The sequence below is a fragment of the Mustela putorius genome, unplaced genomic scaffold (assembly GCF_011764305.1).
Source record: "Mustela putorius furo isolate JIRA1106 unplaced genomic scaffold, ASM1176430v1.1 tig00000640_pilon_pilon_pilon, whole genome shotgun sequence".
NCBI classification, from domain to species: Eukaryota; Metazoa; Chordata; class Mammalia; order Carnivora; family Mustelidae; genus Mustela; species Mustela putorius.
In genome coordinates, this window is record NW_025421432.1 from 2,104,292 (window position 1) to 2,123,787 (window position 19,496).

A 19,496-nucleotide genomic window follows, 5' to 3' on the forward strand; every position below is an offset into this window, starting at 1 on the left:
TACATGCCAACACTTGTACCTTGTCCACATGTACCAGCACCATTGATTCTTTAATATTTGTCTCTACATTGACTTTTTAATTTTTAACTTTCTTATTTTGAGCAAACAGCTGTGAAATCCAGCTTTGATCTGATAATTAAATTTCCTTTCAAATACACATTAAAATAAATAGAACCATTAAAATTTTTACAAGGTTCACCCATGTAGCTTCTTACATACTTGCCTTGGTTTGGAGATCACATTTTGGGAATCCCAACAGAGTGGAAAGAGCATGGGCTGGGGAACTCTACCCTGCTATTTCCAATTGTGTGATTTGGAACCATTATTAGTTCTCAACCATAATTTGCTCACTTGAGAGATGTAGATAATATCTACTTTGTCATTTACTCTATGGATTAAAGAAGATAGAGCCAAGGAAACAATTACAGTGTTTGGCAGAAAGCAAGCTCTCAGCAGATACTAGGTTATTCTTTCCTGAAGTCTGTTTGGCGAACCCAGGCATGCAAACCTGGAAGTATGAATTCTCAAAAGCAGGACACAAGGCACTTGTAGAAAAGATTATAAGTCCTATGAGAAGTCAGAGTGGGGAAAGGCTGAAATTTTCTATAATGAAGGAGAGAGGGAAACATTTGGGTGAAGGAGAGACCTTATTCCTGGCCTCCCCAACTCTCCCTCAAACTCTCAACTCAAAGCATGGCTGAAGGACCAGTAGTAGCTTTGGCATTACTTGGGAGCTTGTTAGAACCATGGTGTCTCTGGCTCTCCCCAGACCTACTGACTCAGCACATACCTGTTAACAAGTTCCCCCCTGTCACCCCCCACCCTCCATGATTTATATGTCTGAGAAATATTGCTCTGGGCACAAGTATTCTTTTTTTTTTTTAAGATTTTATTTATTTGAACAGAGATCACAAGTAGGCATAGAGGCAGGCAGAGAGGGGGAAACAGGCTCCCCACTGAGCAGAGAGCACTATGTGGGGTTCGATCTCAGGACTCTGATCATGACCTGAGCCGAAGGCAGAGGCTTTAACCCACTGAGCCACCCAGGCTCCCCCAGGGCACAGATATTTTATCTAGTTTCTTTCTTTATTTTCTTTCTCTCTCTCTTTTTTTAAAAAATAAGATTTTATTTATTTATTTGACGGAGAGACACACGAGAGAGGGAACATAAGCAGGGGGAGTGTAGGAGGGAGAGGCAGGCCTCCCGCCAAACAGGGAGATCTCATGTGGGGCTTGATCCCAGGACCTTTGGATCATGACCTGTGCCGAAGGCAGATGCTTAACATCTGAGCCATCCAGGTGCCCCTATAGTTTATTTCTACTGGGGAGCTAGCTAGTTCTTGCTTTAAGCAGCTCTCTGCACAAGGACCACTAGTGTCCCATGGGCTATGCCTTTTAGAAAATGTAGATTCTCAGACCTCACATCAACCAGCTGTCTGTCATCTGCATTTTAAGCCACTTGATTTTTAGGGCAGTTGTTTGACAACTGCTGTAGTAAGTTTTTTTAAACACTTTTTTAAATAGATTTTTTAAAATTTATTTTTAAAAATTTTTATTTATTTGACAGAGAGAGAGATCACAGGTAGATAGAGAGGTGGGGGTGGGGGATGCAGGCACCCCACTGAGTGGAGAGCCAGATGTGGGGCTTGATCCCAGGACCCTGGATTCATGACCTGACCCGAAGGCAAAGACTTAACCCACTGTGCCACCCAGGTCCCTTGCTGCAGTAAGTCTTAAACCACTGATAGAAACTGCATTTATTCTTCAATTGTATTTGCATTTAAACAAAGCTTTTGAGGAAAGAAACAACCTAATTGTAGTGATCTTAAGCAGTAAGGGGAGGATCTGAATTCAATCTGTATGTAAAGCCTTCCATAAGGCTCATTTTCATCAGTCCTGTGTGTATCTGGGATCCCATCGTACACATGACAGCAGCTTCTGGGAAGGCGGTATCTTAGCTATGTCACATATAGTTGACCCTTGAACAACAAGGGTTTGAATAGCATGGGTCCACTTCTACATAGATTGTTTACAACAAATACAATACTGTAAAGCCTTTTATCTGCTTTATGATTTTTTTTTTAAGATTTTATTTATTAGAAAGCATGAGAAAGAGCACGAGCAGGGAGAGGGGCAGAAGGAGAGAGAGAAGCAGACCCCCTCCCGCTATTCCGTCATTGAGATGTAGGGCTTGATTCCAGATGTAGGGCTTGATTCCAGGACCCTGGGATCCTAACCTGAGCCAAAGGCAGCCACTTAACTGACTGAGCACCAGGTGCCCTCTTCCTTATGATTTTCTTAATAACGTTTTCTCTAGCTTACCTTATCGGAAGTGTACAGTATATAATACATACAACATACAAAATATGTGTGCTAATCGGCTGTTCATGTCACCGGTAGAGCCTCTGGTTGACAGTAGACTATTAGGTTTTGGGGGATTCCCGAGTTATACTTGGATTTTCAACTGCATGAGGGTCAGCGCTCCTAACCCCCATGTAGGTCAAGGGTCAAATGTCTTCATGTTCCTTTTTTTTTTTTTCCCTTTCCGTATTTTAAATTTGATTTAAAAAAAAAACAAAAACATTTTGTTTTTTAGCCGTGCTATCAAGACTAATCAAGACCTTCTCCCCGAAACTCCATGGACACACATTTTCTACAATGATTTTTGGGGGACTCTTCTAACCCACAGCGGCAGCCACAAATCCTACCGGCCCCTGTGCACTCTTTCTTTTCGCCTGAACCATGCTGTCGGAGGCCTGAATCCTTGGAGTTATCACCTGGTCAATGTCCTGCTGCACGCGGCCGTCACAGGTGTCTTCACGAGCTTCTCCAAGATCCTCCTTGGGGACGGATACTGGACCTTCATGGCCGGCTTGATGTTTGCTTCTCACCCCATTCACACGGAGGCAGTGGCGGGAATCGTGGGCAGGGCCGACGTCGGGGCCAGTCTCTTCTTTCTCCTGTCCTTGCTGTGCTACATGAAACACTGTTCTACGAGAGGCTACTCAGCCCGGACTTGGGGCTGGTTCCTGGGGACGGGACTGTGCGCGGGCTGCAGCATGCTGTGGAAGGAACAAGGAGTGACGGTGCTCGCCGTGTCCGCAGTTTATGACGTCTTTGTCTTTCACAGGCTGAAAATGAAACAGATCTTACCTGCCATCTATAAAGTAAGTGATTATTGGTGCTCGAGCATTGGGTTACTGAGCAGTTCTGCTTGCCTGGTCCTTTTTCCCCATTTAAAAAGCAAATTTGTTCCTCTTCAAAGAGAAGCTGGAAGAAGTTATGTTTTGATCTTCAGTAAGTGGAAGTGTCCTTTTCGACCTTTCCCTTCTAACATGCCTTTCATTCATGGATTGTTTTATTTCTTGGACGTCCTAACGTATTTTCATCATTTCAAAGAGGGTAGAAGGGCACTTTTGCCTGGTAAAGATTAGGCAATCTTTGTTTTTATTCATTCTTTATTTCAGCCCAAATTCTCTGTAATCCAGTAGATTGCCTGTAATGTGTATTTGTAAAAATATCAGAGCGGGTAATAGAGCCAGATGCTAAACTCTACTGAGGGGAAATCCTCTGCCATTTGTTAATAGTATTTTCCTGACCTGACTTTGGAAAACAGCCCTTCTCTGTAGGGCCATGGGAACTCAGATTCTTCAACAGTGAATCATCTTCACCTTTTTCCTTGTTGTAATGAATAAGAATAGAAGAATCAAAGCAGAAGGAGGTTATTATAGGTTTTGCCCTGAGGCCAATGAAGACCTTTGCCTCAGGGCTTAATATTTGCTCTTCTGTATTCCCTTAGTGGTTTCAAACGCAATGTTGTCTGAAGGTCACAGAAGTGCAGAAGTGCTTTCAGATCCCATCTACCTAAAGAGAACCAGTTTTTGGCTAGTGTGTTAAGGGAAGGAATTGGGCAGACAGAGGTGGTTGAGAAACTATCTCCTTCCCTATTTCTCTCTCATTCATAATAAACTTGCCCTAGCTCTGCCTTCTAGTATAAGGTGTGAACTTGACCACTGTTTGCAAAACTCGGTCATGTTTTAGGACAGCTCCTCTTTCCTTTTGGACACTTATGTGAGGAGCTATGGTTTTGGATACTTACCCTGATCAGGAATGCTGTCGAGTTTACTAGTTTTGGTGACTTTTCCTCCTGCCCCCTGCCCTCAATTCTCAATTTTTTAAAAAAATCAAACTGGGAAGGAATTGAAGTGAAAGGAAAAAAATTGAGGGAGATAGAAACATTTATTATTACTATTACTTTTAAATGACTATTTTTTTCCACTTACTAGGCAGGGTGATTACTGCTATACTTCTGTGAGGAAGCATAACCCTTTCAGTTGGAACTTAAGTATCCAGTGGTTAATGAAGTTCTTCTGTGATTTCAATTATATGCTGAAACTGTAAAAGAAAACTCTGGTTGGGTCGAGTTTGATGCTTAAAAACTATGCAGTTTGAAAGGCAAACTTAATTTCAAATCCATTTTAACTATTTGTTCAGGAAAATTTAGGGAGAGAAATCTTATTTTTGTTTTTGTTTTTGTTTTAAAACCGTATCAACAACAACAGTAAACTTTCTTGATTTTCTGGAAATAGTAGATAGAATACATATAAATCATGGTCCTTGTCCCTGGGAGAGAAAGGTCTAGTTGAGGACATAGACGCTCTGTGTTTCAGGACCTCACATTGATAACCTGTGAAACATTGTGGTTCAACATTCTACAGAATTTCCACTTTACTGTCTCATCAATTAGGAAATTATTTTGGTATATCAACTCAGGACTTGCGTTTATGACCTTCTGGAGTTCCTTTCTAAGAAATTTTCAGTTCTCTAAGCGTATTTCAAGGACAGAGTTGCTGATAGAGATCCTTCTTATACCTGTGTCCCATACAGTATTTGGGACATAGCTGTAATAAGAAATTATCTTTGTTTATCCGATATTAAAATGTAACCGAGCGTCCTGCTTAAGAAAATGAGAAACGTCACCCGCAAAGGAACTAGCCATGGAGAGTGAAGTACCCCCCCCCACCACGCCATGGGAAAGGACTTAACACTTTGAAGATTCAGTGTCCTGAGAAGTTTCCAAATGGAAACTTGCCTAGACTGTCTGGCAGCCACTGCATGTGGGCAAGGGAAGTAGTCGGGGCAGCAAAAACACTTCATCTGGGAGTTGGTATCTCAAGCGCACTCTTTGTTTCATTCTCAGGTTTTGGGTCAGTGAGCTTAGTGAGAACGTTTTGGTAACAGATTGTATAGATTTTCAAGGGACTATAGAGATCATCTATGGCATTCCCCTTATTTCCAGCTAAGGTGTAGAGACCAGAGATGTGAAAGTCACCCAGAAAATGGGAGAATCACTAGAACTAAAATACATATTTGTGTGTGTCTAGCGATGATTTTACTATATTGTAAAGGTGTGAAGATGAATGAACAGATGTAATGTCAGATGATTTCCTTAGAATGGAATCAAATATTAACTCACACTGGCGGAGTAACCTTGGGCTAGTTCAATGACCTGCTTCTTTATCTGGAAATGGAGATCATGAGTGTTCTCTCTTAGAGATGTTGTGAAGATTATATGAAATTGTGGGGCGTCCAGTGTGAGCTGGGTGCCCGGTGTTTGGAAGGCACCTGATGTGTATTAGTTGAGAGAAAGAAGAATATTAATGGAAGTTATAGTTCTTTATTTTAAGGAAGAGAAGGCCAAAAGATAAACTGCTGTTTGTCTTTAAACATACAGTCCTTTCAAAAGCATATGAATTAGGAATCGACCAAAGCTGAAGCATGAATATTTAAGCAAAAACTTTCATTTAGAATTTTATGTCTATGGGGCTTGTAAACACTAGCACAGATTACATATGGAAGTTATAGAAAATTCCATATTCTGTCTTTATAATATATAGATTTCTATGCCTGGGGTGAGTTAGAAGAGACTCCGAAGGAAGTGAATTAAAAGACTTTAGAAGGTCCTTTTCAACCTTAAAAGAATAAATATCTTAAATATCTTACCAATTAACTCCGGATCATGGTTTGCCAGATGAAATAAACTTCCCTGCCCTATTAAAACACAGTTTTTATATAAACAGAAAACTCCAATGCACAAATGTTTAACTCTATTATGCAAAGCAGTGAACTAGCCAAGTACTCAAATCCCAAAATGGCGGTCCTCTTAAAGCTGGAAATTATTAAGACCAGAGGGGCAAGGCTCTCTGTTTTGATAGTTTCATCAGTAATGTTTTTCTCATAGCAGTAACACTCAGCTTCATTCTTCACAGTGTTGGTTTGAATTCTGTACCTCTTAAAAGATCCTGGCCCCCAAACTCAAATGTGCACCAGGACCAGACAGAAGGGACTGGTGGAAGCAAGATTACGCCCACCTCGGGGATTCCTCTTCATCCTATTATTGCAATAAGAACATACAGGTTTGCGTTTGGGAGAGTTGAAGAGTTCCCTAAGAAGACAGACCTCTGGATTTTTCAGTGACATTTTTTTTTTTTTAAAGATTTTATTTATTTATTTGACAGACAGAGATCACAAGTATGCAGAGAGGCGGTGGGGGGGGAAGCAGACTCCCCATTGAGCAGAGATTCCGATGCAGTGCTCGATCCCAGGACCCTGCGATCATGACTTGAGCCGAAGGCAGAGGCTTTAACCCATTGAGCCACCCAGGCGCACTTCAGTGACATTTATTATTACTTACTTTTGGTTACTGATTTAAAGACAAATCCTGTTTGGGCCAGACAAAATCTTTGAGATGGCTGAATTTGGCCAGAATTCTTGGCTGCCATTTTTTTTTTTTTTTTAACTTCTAAGATTGATGCAGATGATGCACATCTTTATATTATGTGAAAGGCTTTTGCATTTCTGCAAAGGAAATATGTAAGTTTTCTATTTCGTGGAAGTATGTGAAAAATAGTAGAGACCTGGCATACTGTAGACATTTTATTTAGTATTTAATAAAAACTTAGAGTCTTTATGTGCTAGCCACTATTCTGAATATGCAAAAAACATAAACACAGTTAACTTATATAATAAGTGCTTATTGAGATAGTATGACTTACAGAATAATATGATTGAATATGACACGAAATAATACAATAATACAGTTATCAATAGTTAGGGGGGATTTGTAAGAAAACACCAAATATAAAATCTTCAGAAACATTTATGAACAAAATGAATGTTCATAGCCATCTTAAAATGTTTAAATGTTCCTAGTACTTAGCGTCAGCATTCTATTTAAGGTGTTTTCTATATTATCTTTGGCATCTAGTGCGCCATCTGGCACGTAGTAGGTACTCAGGATATTATCGAATTCACACTTTTTTCAGATTTGTCTTGGAAAAATATGCGCCTGAAATGTTAAAGTAAAATCCTTTCCTCTTCCCTTTGTGCAATGAGGATTTCATTTCACAGTGGGGTCTGGAGGGTAGAATTGGAAGAAATACATGTCAGAAAAATGTTGAAAAATAAGTTCTTGCCTTTTCATCAAATGATTATTTTAGCCTTTCTTAGATGACTTTCACTTACTTAGTTTTATATGGTCAAAAGTAAGAGGGAGTGGTGAGGAACCCTTGAAACACACTTAAACTAGCCTTGCAAATAAATGCTTGACTTTTATCTGCCCACAAAATTTTTTACAAGTCTCCCATGATCCCGGGAGGTACATGGGTAATAAAATCAGCAAAAGCAACATTTTTCTTACTTACCAAACATCAGTCATTACTTGCCTAGTGGCCATTTTCTGTGCTTATTTAACATCTGTTAACTGTTTTAATGTGGATACATCTTTTTTCCCTTTATTAGCCTCATAATCACTTATTCGGTTACTGGTGGATACAAAAAGGAAACCCGAAAACCAGTGTAACAATTCTAATAATAGCCCAAATTGATTTAGAAAAATGAAGCCCTTCTCGTTTGATCTTTTAAGAATTTCTATGAAGATGACTACCTCGGTTTTGCTAAAGTTGCTTCTAAGATGTACATTATTCAGACAACTTCCTTTTCTTAAAATTAAATTTTGCAGTGCTGTTTCACGTAAACAAAATGAAAAGACCATATTATGAGAGAGGAAATGGGAAGCCATTGCCACTTTTGGAAAACGAGTCAACTCTGTCTAGAAATAACTTTCTTGTTTTATTTATTTATTTATTTTTAAAGATTTTATTTACTTATTTGACAGACAGAGATCCCAAGTAGGCAGAGAGGGAGGGGGAAGCAGGCTCTTTGCCGAGCAGAGAGCCTGATGCAGAACTTGATTCCAGAACCCTGGAATCATGACCTGAGCCAAAGGCAGAGGCTTTAACCTACTGAGCTACCCAGGTGCCCCTAACTTTTTTATTTTAATGCTAAGCAGGATGTGAGTGGTGGGGTTTGCCTATGGTGATAAAGTTTATCCTGGATGTGACGCATAAGCTTGGTTCTACATCAGGGTGTAGTGATTGAACGCAAACAAATAGTCCTGTATTTCCAAACCATTCACAGGGTTTACCTTGAGAATGGCTTTTGAGGATGGGGGCTTATATGCTGTTGAAGGTTTTGGTTTGTCACTGTTGGAACATTGAAGACACTAAATTTGGTGCTTCTGTACATCTAGTTTGCGGGACTCCCCCTGTATAGAAGGGCATGAAAAGGGAGGTACAGCACCTCCAGGTACTAGCACATTGAAGCCACATGTGCTTTTTTATTTGCTTATCTGCTGGGGGATAGCATTGGCAGAATATGTTCTCATTTACAGCTTTGTCCCTTCGCCTTCTAGACTAGGTTGTAGTTTTGCTCAAGATGTGACTCTCATATCGATTGCTCTGAGTGAAATATGACATATTTGCTGTTTCTGATTTTCTTCAATCAACATCTGTGCCACTCTACTTCAAGTAGTGTTCTCGCTTTCTTATGATTTTCTTTTTCTTCGCTTGCCTTACACTTGACTTTGTGAGAATCCAGATATCGCAAGATACTCAGATTCTGATCACAGTATTTTCTAGCATTATTGAAACTGGAGGGCTGACTATTTGTCATGTACTTACAAATGAATTTGGATTTCATCCCAGTAAACTTGTTGTAGCATTTAATATTCATGACCTATAGTACTTTAAAACTTTGAACAGCTGCCAACACTGCTAACCAGATAATACCACAAATAAAAGTTGAGGTTCAAAAATACTTTACAATTCAAAAAGTCAAAGATTAATAAGGTATTTTATTTCTGCAGGTTGGCTTCTCTGCTCAGCTGATTTAAGACGATTCTGTATTTTGGTGACAGTTTAGGTTTACGCTGAGTGAAATTGGGAAGCTGACTACTCTTGTAAGTTCATGTAATGTTTGCATTAGAGTGTTAATGAAACAGTGATCTAGTCACATATTATCTTTGTTGTTTTTTTAAAGATTCATCTTTGTACAAAACAGTGTGTTAGGTGATATGCGGATTCAAAGACGCAATGACAGAATTCTGCCCGTGAGGGCATTTTATTTTATTTTATTATTTATTTATTTATTTATTTATTTATTTATTTATTTTAAAGATTTATTTATTTGACAGAGAGAGAGAGGGAGAGATCACAAGTAGGCAGAGAGGCAGGCAGAGAGAGAGAGGAAGGGAAGCAGGCTCCCCGCTGAGCAGAGAGCCCGATGCGGGACTCGATCCCAGGACCCTGAGATCATGACCTGAGCCGAAGGCAGCGGCCCAACCCACTGAGCCACCCAGGCGCCCCCGGTGAGGGCATTTTAGAGTATGCTAGGAAGGCGAGAGTAGTGCATGTAAATGCAGAACTGAAATTCAGTCTGGAAGGTGGTGAGGTTATAAAGGGAGGCCTTGGGAGAGCTAGGGCAGTCTTGAGGAAGGGGAGGGGGTGTACTTTCTGCTAAGGGGATCAGGGAACACTTTCAGGAACAGAGACAGTTGAGCAAGACCCCGAAGGGTGGTTCAGATAGAGACATTTATAATTGGAGAGGCAAGGGAAAGTGGAGGGTAGAGCATGAGGATTGCCCAGAGGGGAACTCACAGGAAGTTATGGGACCACTGAACAATGTTTTTTTTTTTTTTTTAAGATTTTATTTGTTTATTTGACAGAGAGAAATCACAAGTACACTGAGAGGCAGGCAGAGAGAGAGAGAGAAGGAAGCAGGCTCCCCGCTGAGCAGAGAGCCCGATGCGGGACTCGATCCCAGGACCCTGAGATCATGACCCGAGCCGAAGGCAGCGGCCCAACCCACTGAGCCACCCAGGCGCCCTGAACAATGGTTTTGATGGATACATAGAATGCATGAATTTATAGAGGAAAATGAGTTAGAAAGGTAGGTTTAGAGAGCTAGTATGTATAATGATGTACAGACCTTTTAAGATATGTTGTGGCCCCAACAATGTTAGGAGACATTGCATGGTTTTTAAATGTTTTTGTGTTTCTACTGCTATGTGGAATGGTGTGTGGTATGTTGGAGAAGCTTGACAATGTCCAGGCTAGCTCCGTTTTGCTCCTTGGGAGATTTTCTTCTCTGTTCTTCCCTGGGAACAGACCTGAGAGTGGGACCCTTTGGTGATGAGACTAGACTTAAGAATCAGACTCAGGAGGTTTAGTTCATTCAGTGAGTGTTTCCTGCCAGCATTTGTCTTGTTCTTTAGCATTTTTAAAAAAGGGGGGGGGCAGTTATTTTTTGAAGACTAGATTATTTTACTTTTTACTCATAGTATCTAGCATCTTATTATATACTCTTGATGGGAAAAACAGGGAGTCTTTTAGGGCTTTCTCCTGTGTCCATTCTTCTAGTATTGCTGAACGATGTTCAAATGTTGTTACAGTGAATGGTCACAATTACAAAATGCCTCTTTGTTTTGCATTCCTTCTTATAGGAAGAAAGAAACATTTTTCAAAATGGTCCTTTTTACAATCCAGAATAAAATACTCTATCAGCACTGAATTCCAGCCAGTTAACTCAGTATACCATCAGTGAAAATGACACGCAAATTGGACCTTGTGATGAATAAATAATGAGTCTCACTGAAATCATCTATGCTGTTCTCATAACACTGTCTGGGATCCGTATTACATCACTCGGCTCAATTTTCGATAACCTGCTGCCTCAGAGGAATCAGAGTGACTGACGGGATCTCATGATTATCTGGTTGCTTGTATTCAGCTCGGTACTGTCAATTTCACAGAAAAACGATGTGGTCTGCACCAATTTCAAATCATCGTCATTGCCCAGAAGTCAGCTTTCTGTCTTAAATACTCGGCACAATGGGAATGCTAATTGAGTGTTGACTTCTCGAATGAAATTTAAGCTATAGAAAGACAGATTCCTGGATGCATTAGAGATTCCTTAAAAGGGATGACTGGGGTAGGAGGTGGGGCAGATGAAACTGAGTGTGAAATCAAATTCATTGATAGTTAAAATAGTTAGGAAATGTTTTAGTACAGTAAGCTTTCAAGGCGTGGTATATTTTATTGTTTACATCAGTTTCATACCTCCTGATCAGTGTTCCTTTATTCAAAGAAGAATGGTAAGAAATCAGAAGGGGAGAACAGACATGCCAAAGTGTGCAGTGACGTGGTGCTTGGAAGGTCAACGTGCCCTTGCTCTCAGGATTTGTCTTTACAACTGTGCGGCACCCAGATGGCTCCTGCATGCTCTGCTGGTCTGATTATAACTCTTGCATCAAGTGAAATAGCATGAATTCGGAATTTAATACATGTTTCCTCAATAATTATGGCCTTGATTAGTGAAGCCAGTGTTTCAGTTCCAAAGGACACTTTTTTCTCCACATGTTTATTCATTTAATTTCAGGAGATCAGATGAAATGCAAAGATGATAATCCTTCTCTTTGATATGATGGGGGAATCTACAGGGCCTGCACTTGGTATGTGGTTGTCATTTGGCTTATAATTAATGTAAGATTCAAAGCAAACAGCAGGGACAACGTGAGAAAACTGAAGGACATTTGAAAACAAGTGACTTAGCTTTTAGTAAGAGAAGAAATGAAAAATGTATTTAGATTTTCATTAAAATATTGCTAAACGTAACTATATAGCAAGTACATTTAATAGAGTTCTTGATTAAATGCAGTATTAGCTGTATTTAAAAATACAGTTTGTGTGTTCAAAAATGAAAACAAGATGAAAAACGTAATATTTTAATTTAGTGAATTTTGAGTTGTTGTATCTGTTGGTAGTACCAACCTAGCCCTTTGGAGACCATTATGTCAGTTTTTAGTGTGTAAACTCTGTCCACTCCCCTTCAAAAGTGTTTGCGTGTTTGTGTGTGTTACATGTCCCATTAGGATAAACTACATAAACACTGTCTTATATACCGTAGTCAGATTATACCAAGGTCTACATGAATGATTTGAGTGATTTCCATAACTTTCATGAAATAGCAAACTCCAAATTGCATAGAATTTTTATTTCTCCTTATTTGAAGTCAGGCAAAAACTTGCCAGTTTCTGTGTTCCATGGAGTGTAGTTTCTTCTTAAGATCTCATGACATCGTGTGATAAACAGTTAAGTATATATATCTAAGAGTATAAGAACAACTGCTGTTTACTCTGAATCACCACTGGGTGTTTGGCTAATCGCCCCGTGCATAAGCACAAGGAAGGCTGCCGTGGAAAAGCCGAAGGACTGGAGCCTTAAGATTTAGATTTAAGTCTCCGTGACCTTGGATAAATTGCTGAACATCTTGAACATCAGTGACATGGTCTGTAAAATAGGAATATAATATTTGCCTTGCAGGGTTGTTAGGTATGAATATAGTAAGTGTACACTTTTCTGCTCCATTCCTTTCCTGTAGAAATACCATCATGGTCATCAGCGTTTTACTGTGTTTCCACAACGTTTCAGCGGTAGTGAACTTTTTGTGTGTCATTTTGCTGAGCACTCAATTAGTGTGGTTGTGGCTTTTCTTGTGGGATGCAGGAAGAAATGTCTCTCAAGAAATGGAATGTTTGCGATCGCATTCACCCCTGCTGACAATGTAAAGAATATTGAGGAACAAAACTCTTTTTCAAGGATAATGCTTCTGAACAACAATTTGATCATTTATCTTTTGTTTAATTGATTGAAAACAAGTATGTTGAAGTCATTCCTTAATGTTTCTTCACTGTTAATATCTTCCCATCAGCTCCTACTTTTATAGCCTGGTTTTTTCCCCTTTGGGCTCAGGATGGTGCTGTTGCTTATGTATCTGAAAATGGAGGGGAGACGGGCTTTCCTGTTCTCCTCCCCCAGCACCCTGTTGCCTGTGTATTTCCTGTAGCCAGGTTTATAGGAAGGAAGATGAGTTCAGTATCAGCAATAGCTTGCAGCGTTTAAGTCTCATTCTCTCAAGAACGGGGAAGCACTGTTATCACCTAGAGGTGAATGTTAATCTCTTTCTTCCCCCTATTCTTTCCCAAACCTGGCAGGCAATATTGTGGCAGCTGATTCCAGAATCTGTTACAACAAACCTTTTCAGGGAAACACGGAGGCTGGTTTTTTCTTGTTGTTCATTTATTTGCCCACCTTTCTAGCAGAAGTTTTGTTTTTTTAGGAGCAATATGGTTTCTGGCTACCAAAATTTTTTATAAAATACTTTGGATGCCAGGGTGCCTGGATGGCTCAGTGGGTTAGGCTTCTGCCTTGTGCCCATGTCATGATCCTGGGGTCCTGGGCATGGCATTGGGCTCCCTGTTCACCGGGGCGGGGGGGGGGGGTCTGTTTTCTCTCTCTCTCCCCCCCCCCCCCGCCCCCCGCCGGCTTGTGCTCTCTCTTGCTCACTCCCATTCCTTCTCCCTTTCTCTCTCTTTCAATTAAATAAATAAAATCTTAAAAAAAAAATACTTTGGATGTCATAGTCATATTCATACCAAGTTATTTTTATAGAAACCCAAATCCTTGTAACTTTGGCTTGCCGGGACAAGTCTGTAATAGGTAAAATTGGATTTGATTTTTAGAAAATTCAGTATTTAAAAATCTGCTCTAACTGACAGAGAATACAGGGGTTGGGTGGGGGATGGTGACTGTTCAAAGATTTTAGGATTCATTTCATCATGGGCTTCCTTTGACTAGTCCAACCTGGGATGACCATCTTCTCCTGGGGAGACAGTTTTAAAACAGAGATTGTAGCACAAAACCGGGAGCTACCGAATCAGATTCTTTTGGTCTGTTTCCTTTTTGTCTTTGAGGCATTGACAGGGAGCTGGTGGAGAGGTAGCAGGAAAAAAACTACTTTTTAAAGGCTCTCCCTCTGATTTTGATGAAAAGCTAGGTTTGGGACCCACTGATGTATCCATTGAGAATCTGATACCCACATACGATATTATTAAAATTATCAACTTTTTATAGAAACTTAAGATTTGGGGGCTAGAGAGAGGTATTGGAAACTATATCTACAAGCCATGCCCCCTCTTTTCACGAATGTGCGGCACAGGCTTGGTTGAGAACAGAGCCTCCTCCCCGAGTCTGTCCTTACTGTTCCCTAGGTTCTCTGTGCTGTCAGTCATTCTAAAGTACCTGTTGAAACTGAGTTTTTTGTTTGGTTGTTAACCTCCTCCCAGGCCCCTTCTTTTCTGGTCCCTGTCCCCTGCCACACCCCCAACTACCTTCAATTAAGTGCTTATGTACTTGCATGCTGTCATTCTAGGTCTCTAGTTTGAGCTAAGCCTGCATTCAAATGGAATATTTACTTTTGGAGCTACCAGAAACTTAACACAAAGAGACGAAAACCACTGTGTGTTTTTTTCCCCTAATTGAGGGAAATTGCCTTTACTAACAGCACGTTCCTGTTTGAAGTAGGTTACCCTTCAGTAGAGGGATCTTGTTTTGGATGATGTGGAGCCTGAGATTGGTCTGGAAGTAGAGAATTAAACAAATATTGGGGCAGCTCTCTGTTGCTACCCTCTTCCTCTACTCCAAGGCACCGCACACTAACTCAGAAGCAGGGGATGTTTTAGGCAGCAGCAGCAGACAGAGCAGCTGGCTGTGTTGTTATTTACCCTGGTACTTATTCCAGAATTGTGGTGGGATTTTTAAAATGCCACCAGTAGTGTCTTACAGACGTTCAGAGTTTCTTTTGACTAAACAGTGTGAGTTTAGTGTCTCGCTGTTGCGTGGATATTTGAATCGGTGACAACTGCAATGCCAAAAGTGAGGATAACTCCAAAATGAATGTATTTTAGGGATAAAATGGCAAGAAAGGAAAAAATGTAGAGGTGCCAATTGAAAAAATGGGCTGGCTGAGCGACAAAAGGGCTGAATTTAAGTTGTCAAAGCAGCAGCCTAAAGTTTCTGGTTTGGGGACAGGATAATTTGTAGTCTTTGATTCTCCTGCTCTGCGGTATAATCTTCTCCAGGGCTGTGCTGACTTTCATATTGTTCAAAGAGGAAAAGAAATAACCCATTTGAATTCATTAGCTTTCATTTGCATATACACAGAGCTGGTGGTAATAGTCGTAACAACCACCATTTATCAGGGCTTACTGTGTGCTAGCAAAGTGTCTTCCATGCATTATTTTGTTCATTCTATGAGAGTAGGTATTATTAATCTCATTTACAGTTAAGGAAGCTGAGGCTTCTAGAAGTGAAATAATTTTGCCCAAGGAGTCACAGGTAGTATGTAAGTAGAGAAAGAAACTCATTCCAAATGTCTGACTCCAAGGTGGGTGGTCTTCCCATAATACTGTTTCTACACAAGTGTAGCTGAAGTGGACGATCCAAAGAGTGTTATGAAAGAAACAACCATTCTCCTGTTCCTTGGCCCTGGGACCAGTGCTGCTTACTTACAGTAGCTTGAAATACAAATAATCATCTCTTCCATAGGCAACAGTTACTGTTATGGGTGCTAAAAATACATAGATGGGTAATACATTATCCCAGCCCCTCAGAAGTATAAGGCAAATATGCAATGGTCAGATCACTCTGCACTAAGTGCTAATAGAATTCCATGGAAAGTGCTGGAGAAGCAAATGTGTCTGGAAAATTGATTCAGCCTGGTTAAGGAAGAGCCTGAGAAGGTGGCAGAGAAGTCATGACTTCTAAATAGCTTGGCTCATCTGGGATTTTGTTTTGGTTTTAAAAATTTCTGTAAGGGGACATCTGGGTGGCTCAGTCGGTTAAGCCTCTGCCTTTGGCTCAGGTCATGATCCTGGACTCCTGGGATCTAGTCCCACATCAGGCTCCAGCTCCATGGGGAGTCTGCTTCTCCCTCTGACCCTCTCCATCCTCATGCTCTCTCTCTCTCTCTCAAATAAATAAATAAAATCTTCTGAAAAATTTTTAAAAAATTCTGCAAGTTACATCATTTCATGCTTGTGCATTTCATTTGGATTCGGAGTCAACTTCCAAAATTTGCTAGATGCTTTTTAATTTTTTTTTTTAATTGTCTGATAAGCAGGTACTATGTGTCTTCTAGATAGGAGGTCCTGTTCTAGATGCTGAGGATAAAGTAGTGAAGAAAACAGGCAGAACTCCTCCAGTTCTCTTGGAATTCACATTTCTTTTCTAACTTAGCTGTCCCAGTCACCCTGTGAGGTCACTCTTTGTGCTGCATCTTACAAGAAGTTGAATGAGCTCCCCTGAATTGATCAGTATACCATGAGACTGGATTTCAAAGGCAATGCTAAATCTAAATCCAGATCATTTCCAGCGCAAGTCATGGTCTCTGCGTTGAGTTCCCTGAAGGAAAAACTGGTTTATTTATTTAAGGTGTTAGATGAACAGTACTTTGTGTGTGTACGGGTATGTAGTTGGTTTAGAAACCTTGAGACCAAGCACCGGATCCTTTATTTCATTTGCATCCCCTTGTCCCAGAGATCTTGACATTGAGACCTTGGTATTTGGAGTTTGATCCTCAATATCACGTTGGGCGACAGGGCATATCATATATGCCGTAGTTTTGTCCTACGCCGCGCAGATTTAAGAGAGAGATGTTGTACGTGTATATGTCTTTCGAAGTTGAACTGTTTTCGATTTGCTTCTGAAACTCCTATCAACTTCTGCTACCAGCTCTGAAATGCGTGGTGTTTCTCAAAAGCATGCAGAAAAGAATTATTTGGAGTCCGTTTACATTGAAGTATTTGGTTTGGCTCTGAATTTCATATTGTCGCATCATTGCTAATCAACCATATTAACTTATTTATGTCCCCAGGAGAGGCAGTGCATATCTAATGGCTCTTTAAGGGGAAAGATGAGTCTGCACGATAGAGGTTGTTTTTTAATTCAGATAAAAACTCTTTTTCCTGCAAATTTCATTAAAAATCTAAAACAGTTCAGATTAACCAACAATGTGATGCCAAGGATTCCTGTGTGTCTTAGTGGGTTCTAAGCTGTGTAGGATGTCAGGTCTTGTTTGATGTGGATAGTAAAGACTAGTTTTAGAGTCTGAGCAATTCTCTATTTATGTAAAAAAAAAAAAAAAAAAGGCTGAGAAGTTCCCTGATTCAATACCTAAAATGCTTGAGGCCAGATGTGATTCTGATATTTTTTTTTATTATTCAAAAGTAATAGGGTGCGCATATTCTGTATTTTGTAACATGGCACCATTTTGAAGTAACAAACATTAAGAGTTTCTGAAGGGAAATATATGAATATTTACAATAAAAGGAATAAAGACTAAATAACCTCATGTCAATTTAAATCAGGAGTTTTATTTCTTTTTAACTGCTTTCTTGAGATATAATTCATATATCATAAAATTGAACCACTTAAAGTGGACAGTTTGCTTTTTTGAATATATTCATTGAGTTTCTGTAACTATTACTGTATATTTTTTTAATATTTTATTTATTTATTTGACAGAGAGAGAGAGAGATCACAAGTAGGCAGAGCAGGGGGGAGGAGGGAAGCAGGCTTCCTGCTGAGCAGAGCGCCCTCTGTGGGGCTCCATGTGGGGCTCCATCCCAGGACCCTGAGATCATGACCTGAGCTGAATGAAGGCAGAGGCTTAACCCACTGAGCCACCCAGGCGTCCCTATTACTGTATTCTTAAGCATATATTTTGAAGTTAAGGATAAGGAGCTTTAGACCTGTAGTGACTGTGTGTGTGTGTGTTTTGTTTGTTTTCAAGATGTATGTTTTTATTTTTTACTTTTCAAGTTTAAGATGATCTGTAGAGAAAAGTTACAACCTTAAACCATGTATGTCAATAAACCTGGTTAAAGACTTACTGAGACCCCTGTTCTCACCTCTTTAATATTGTTTGCACATCTTATTTACTGTTTAACAAATTGGTAATGAAGTTTGGGTAGTCGAGGTATCTTCTTCACTTTTATTTTTGGGTCATAGTGCTGGATCCTTCTTTCTTTCTTTCTTTCTTTTTTTTTTTTAAACCATGATAAATCTTTGGCTCCTACATAAATGCAGTTATCTGGAGTAAGAATCTGATGTCAGAATGGTTTTTTTTTTTTAAGTATGATGAATCATAGTCCCCTATATAAATGTGGTTTTCTGGAATAAGAATCTAACGTCAGAATTTGATTGCTTTTTTGGTTGTGTGTTTGGTACCTGCAACCCTTGATTCTTGAAAGAACAGTGGTAGGAATCTGGATACTTCTTATTCTTTCCCGTATCTTTGCCTCTCATTGCATTACACACGTCTGACACATGCGGAAGTAATTAAGTTGTGTTTAAGTACATATAATTGAGTTGTTTTTAGCTCTGACCAGGAGTTTTATCAAAGTGTAAAGGTGCTTGTCAAATCTAGAATAAAACCAATTTCCATTCCCTTACTTTTTTTTGGAAAAAAAAAAAAAAGAAAAAAAGAGAAAACGTATTTTTAGACAAACTTAAATACATTTAAAAGATGGAGCTGAGTTTAAAGGTTTTTTTTGTTTTTGTTGCCATTTTTTATCCCTTTAACGGAATGGCCATCCTAAAATATGTCCCAAGTTGCTTCCTAAAGACAAATTCACTCCTGAGCAATTTTAAAAGAGCAATAACATAAACTTAATTATGGTAGAACCATTCTATAAAGATTTAATATGCCATTAAGACATTTGCTGATTTACATCAGATTTATATAAAGGTTGTTTGAACCTATACCTTTGCATCCAGCTGGTAGCCTTTTTCTAAGTTAATTACATGAAAGCCTCTGAAAAATGTTAGACATTTGAGAGAAGTTGTGATTTCAGAGATAAAGGGAGCATGCTGTGAAAAGTATGGCCGTATGGCATAATGACATCAATCCTGCAGTTCTAATCAGGAGGCCTGGGTTCTCACACAGTTTCTGCCACTAGCTAGTTGTGTAATTGTGGACAAGTCATTTAGCTTTTGCAGTGGGTTTTTTTTGTTTTTTTTTTTTCCTAATATGAGAGTTTTGGGGGATGCTTAAAGAAACAAATTATTTGATACTATGTTTAATCATAATTAAAAATAATTTTATTGCTAAGTTTCAAAAAACTTTTGATAGCTTTCTTTGTCTTTGAAATAATCTGATTGGAAAGATGGATTAATTGTGCAGATATTAAGTTCTTCATTTATTCCCATGAACAAAAGATGAGATCCCAAAATACTTATAATAATGGTTTTTGAAGGCCA

At 39.5% G+C, this 19,496-nt stretch overlaps 1 protein-coding gene across 2 annotated transcripts in view; it reads left to right on the top strand.

Moving 5' to 3' along the window:
* TMTC2 (transmembrane O-mannosyltransferase targeting cadherins 2) overlaps positions 1 to 19,496 on the top strand; it is a 438,609-nt gene that overhangs the window by 163,660 nt on the left and 255,453 nt on the right. Inside the window, exon 2 of one of the 2 annotated variants that reach the window (XM_045082958.1) lies at positions 2,597 to 3,167. The exons of the other annotated variant lie outside the window; for it this stretch is intronic. Coding sequence (XP_044938893.1) covers positions 2,597 to 3,167 — 571 coding nt within the window. The remainder of the gene's footprint in view (positions 1 to 2,596; positions 3,168 to 19,496) is intronic. 2 annotated transcript variants of the gene reach the window in all.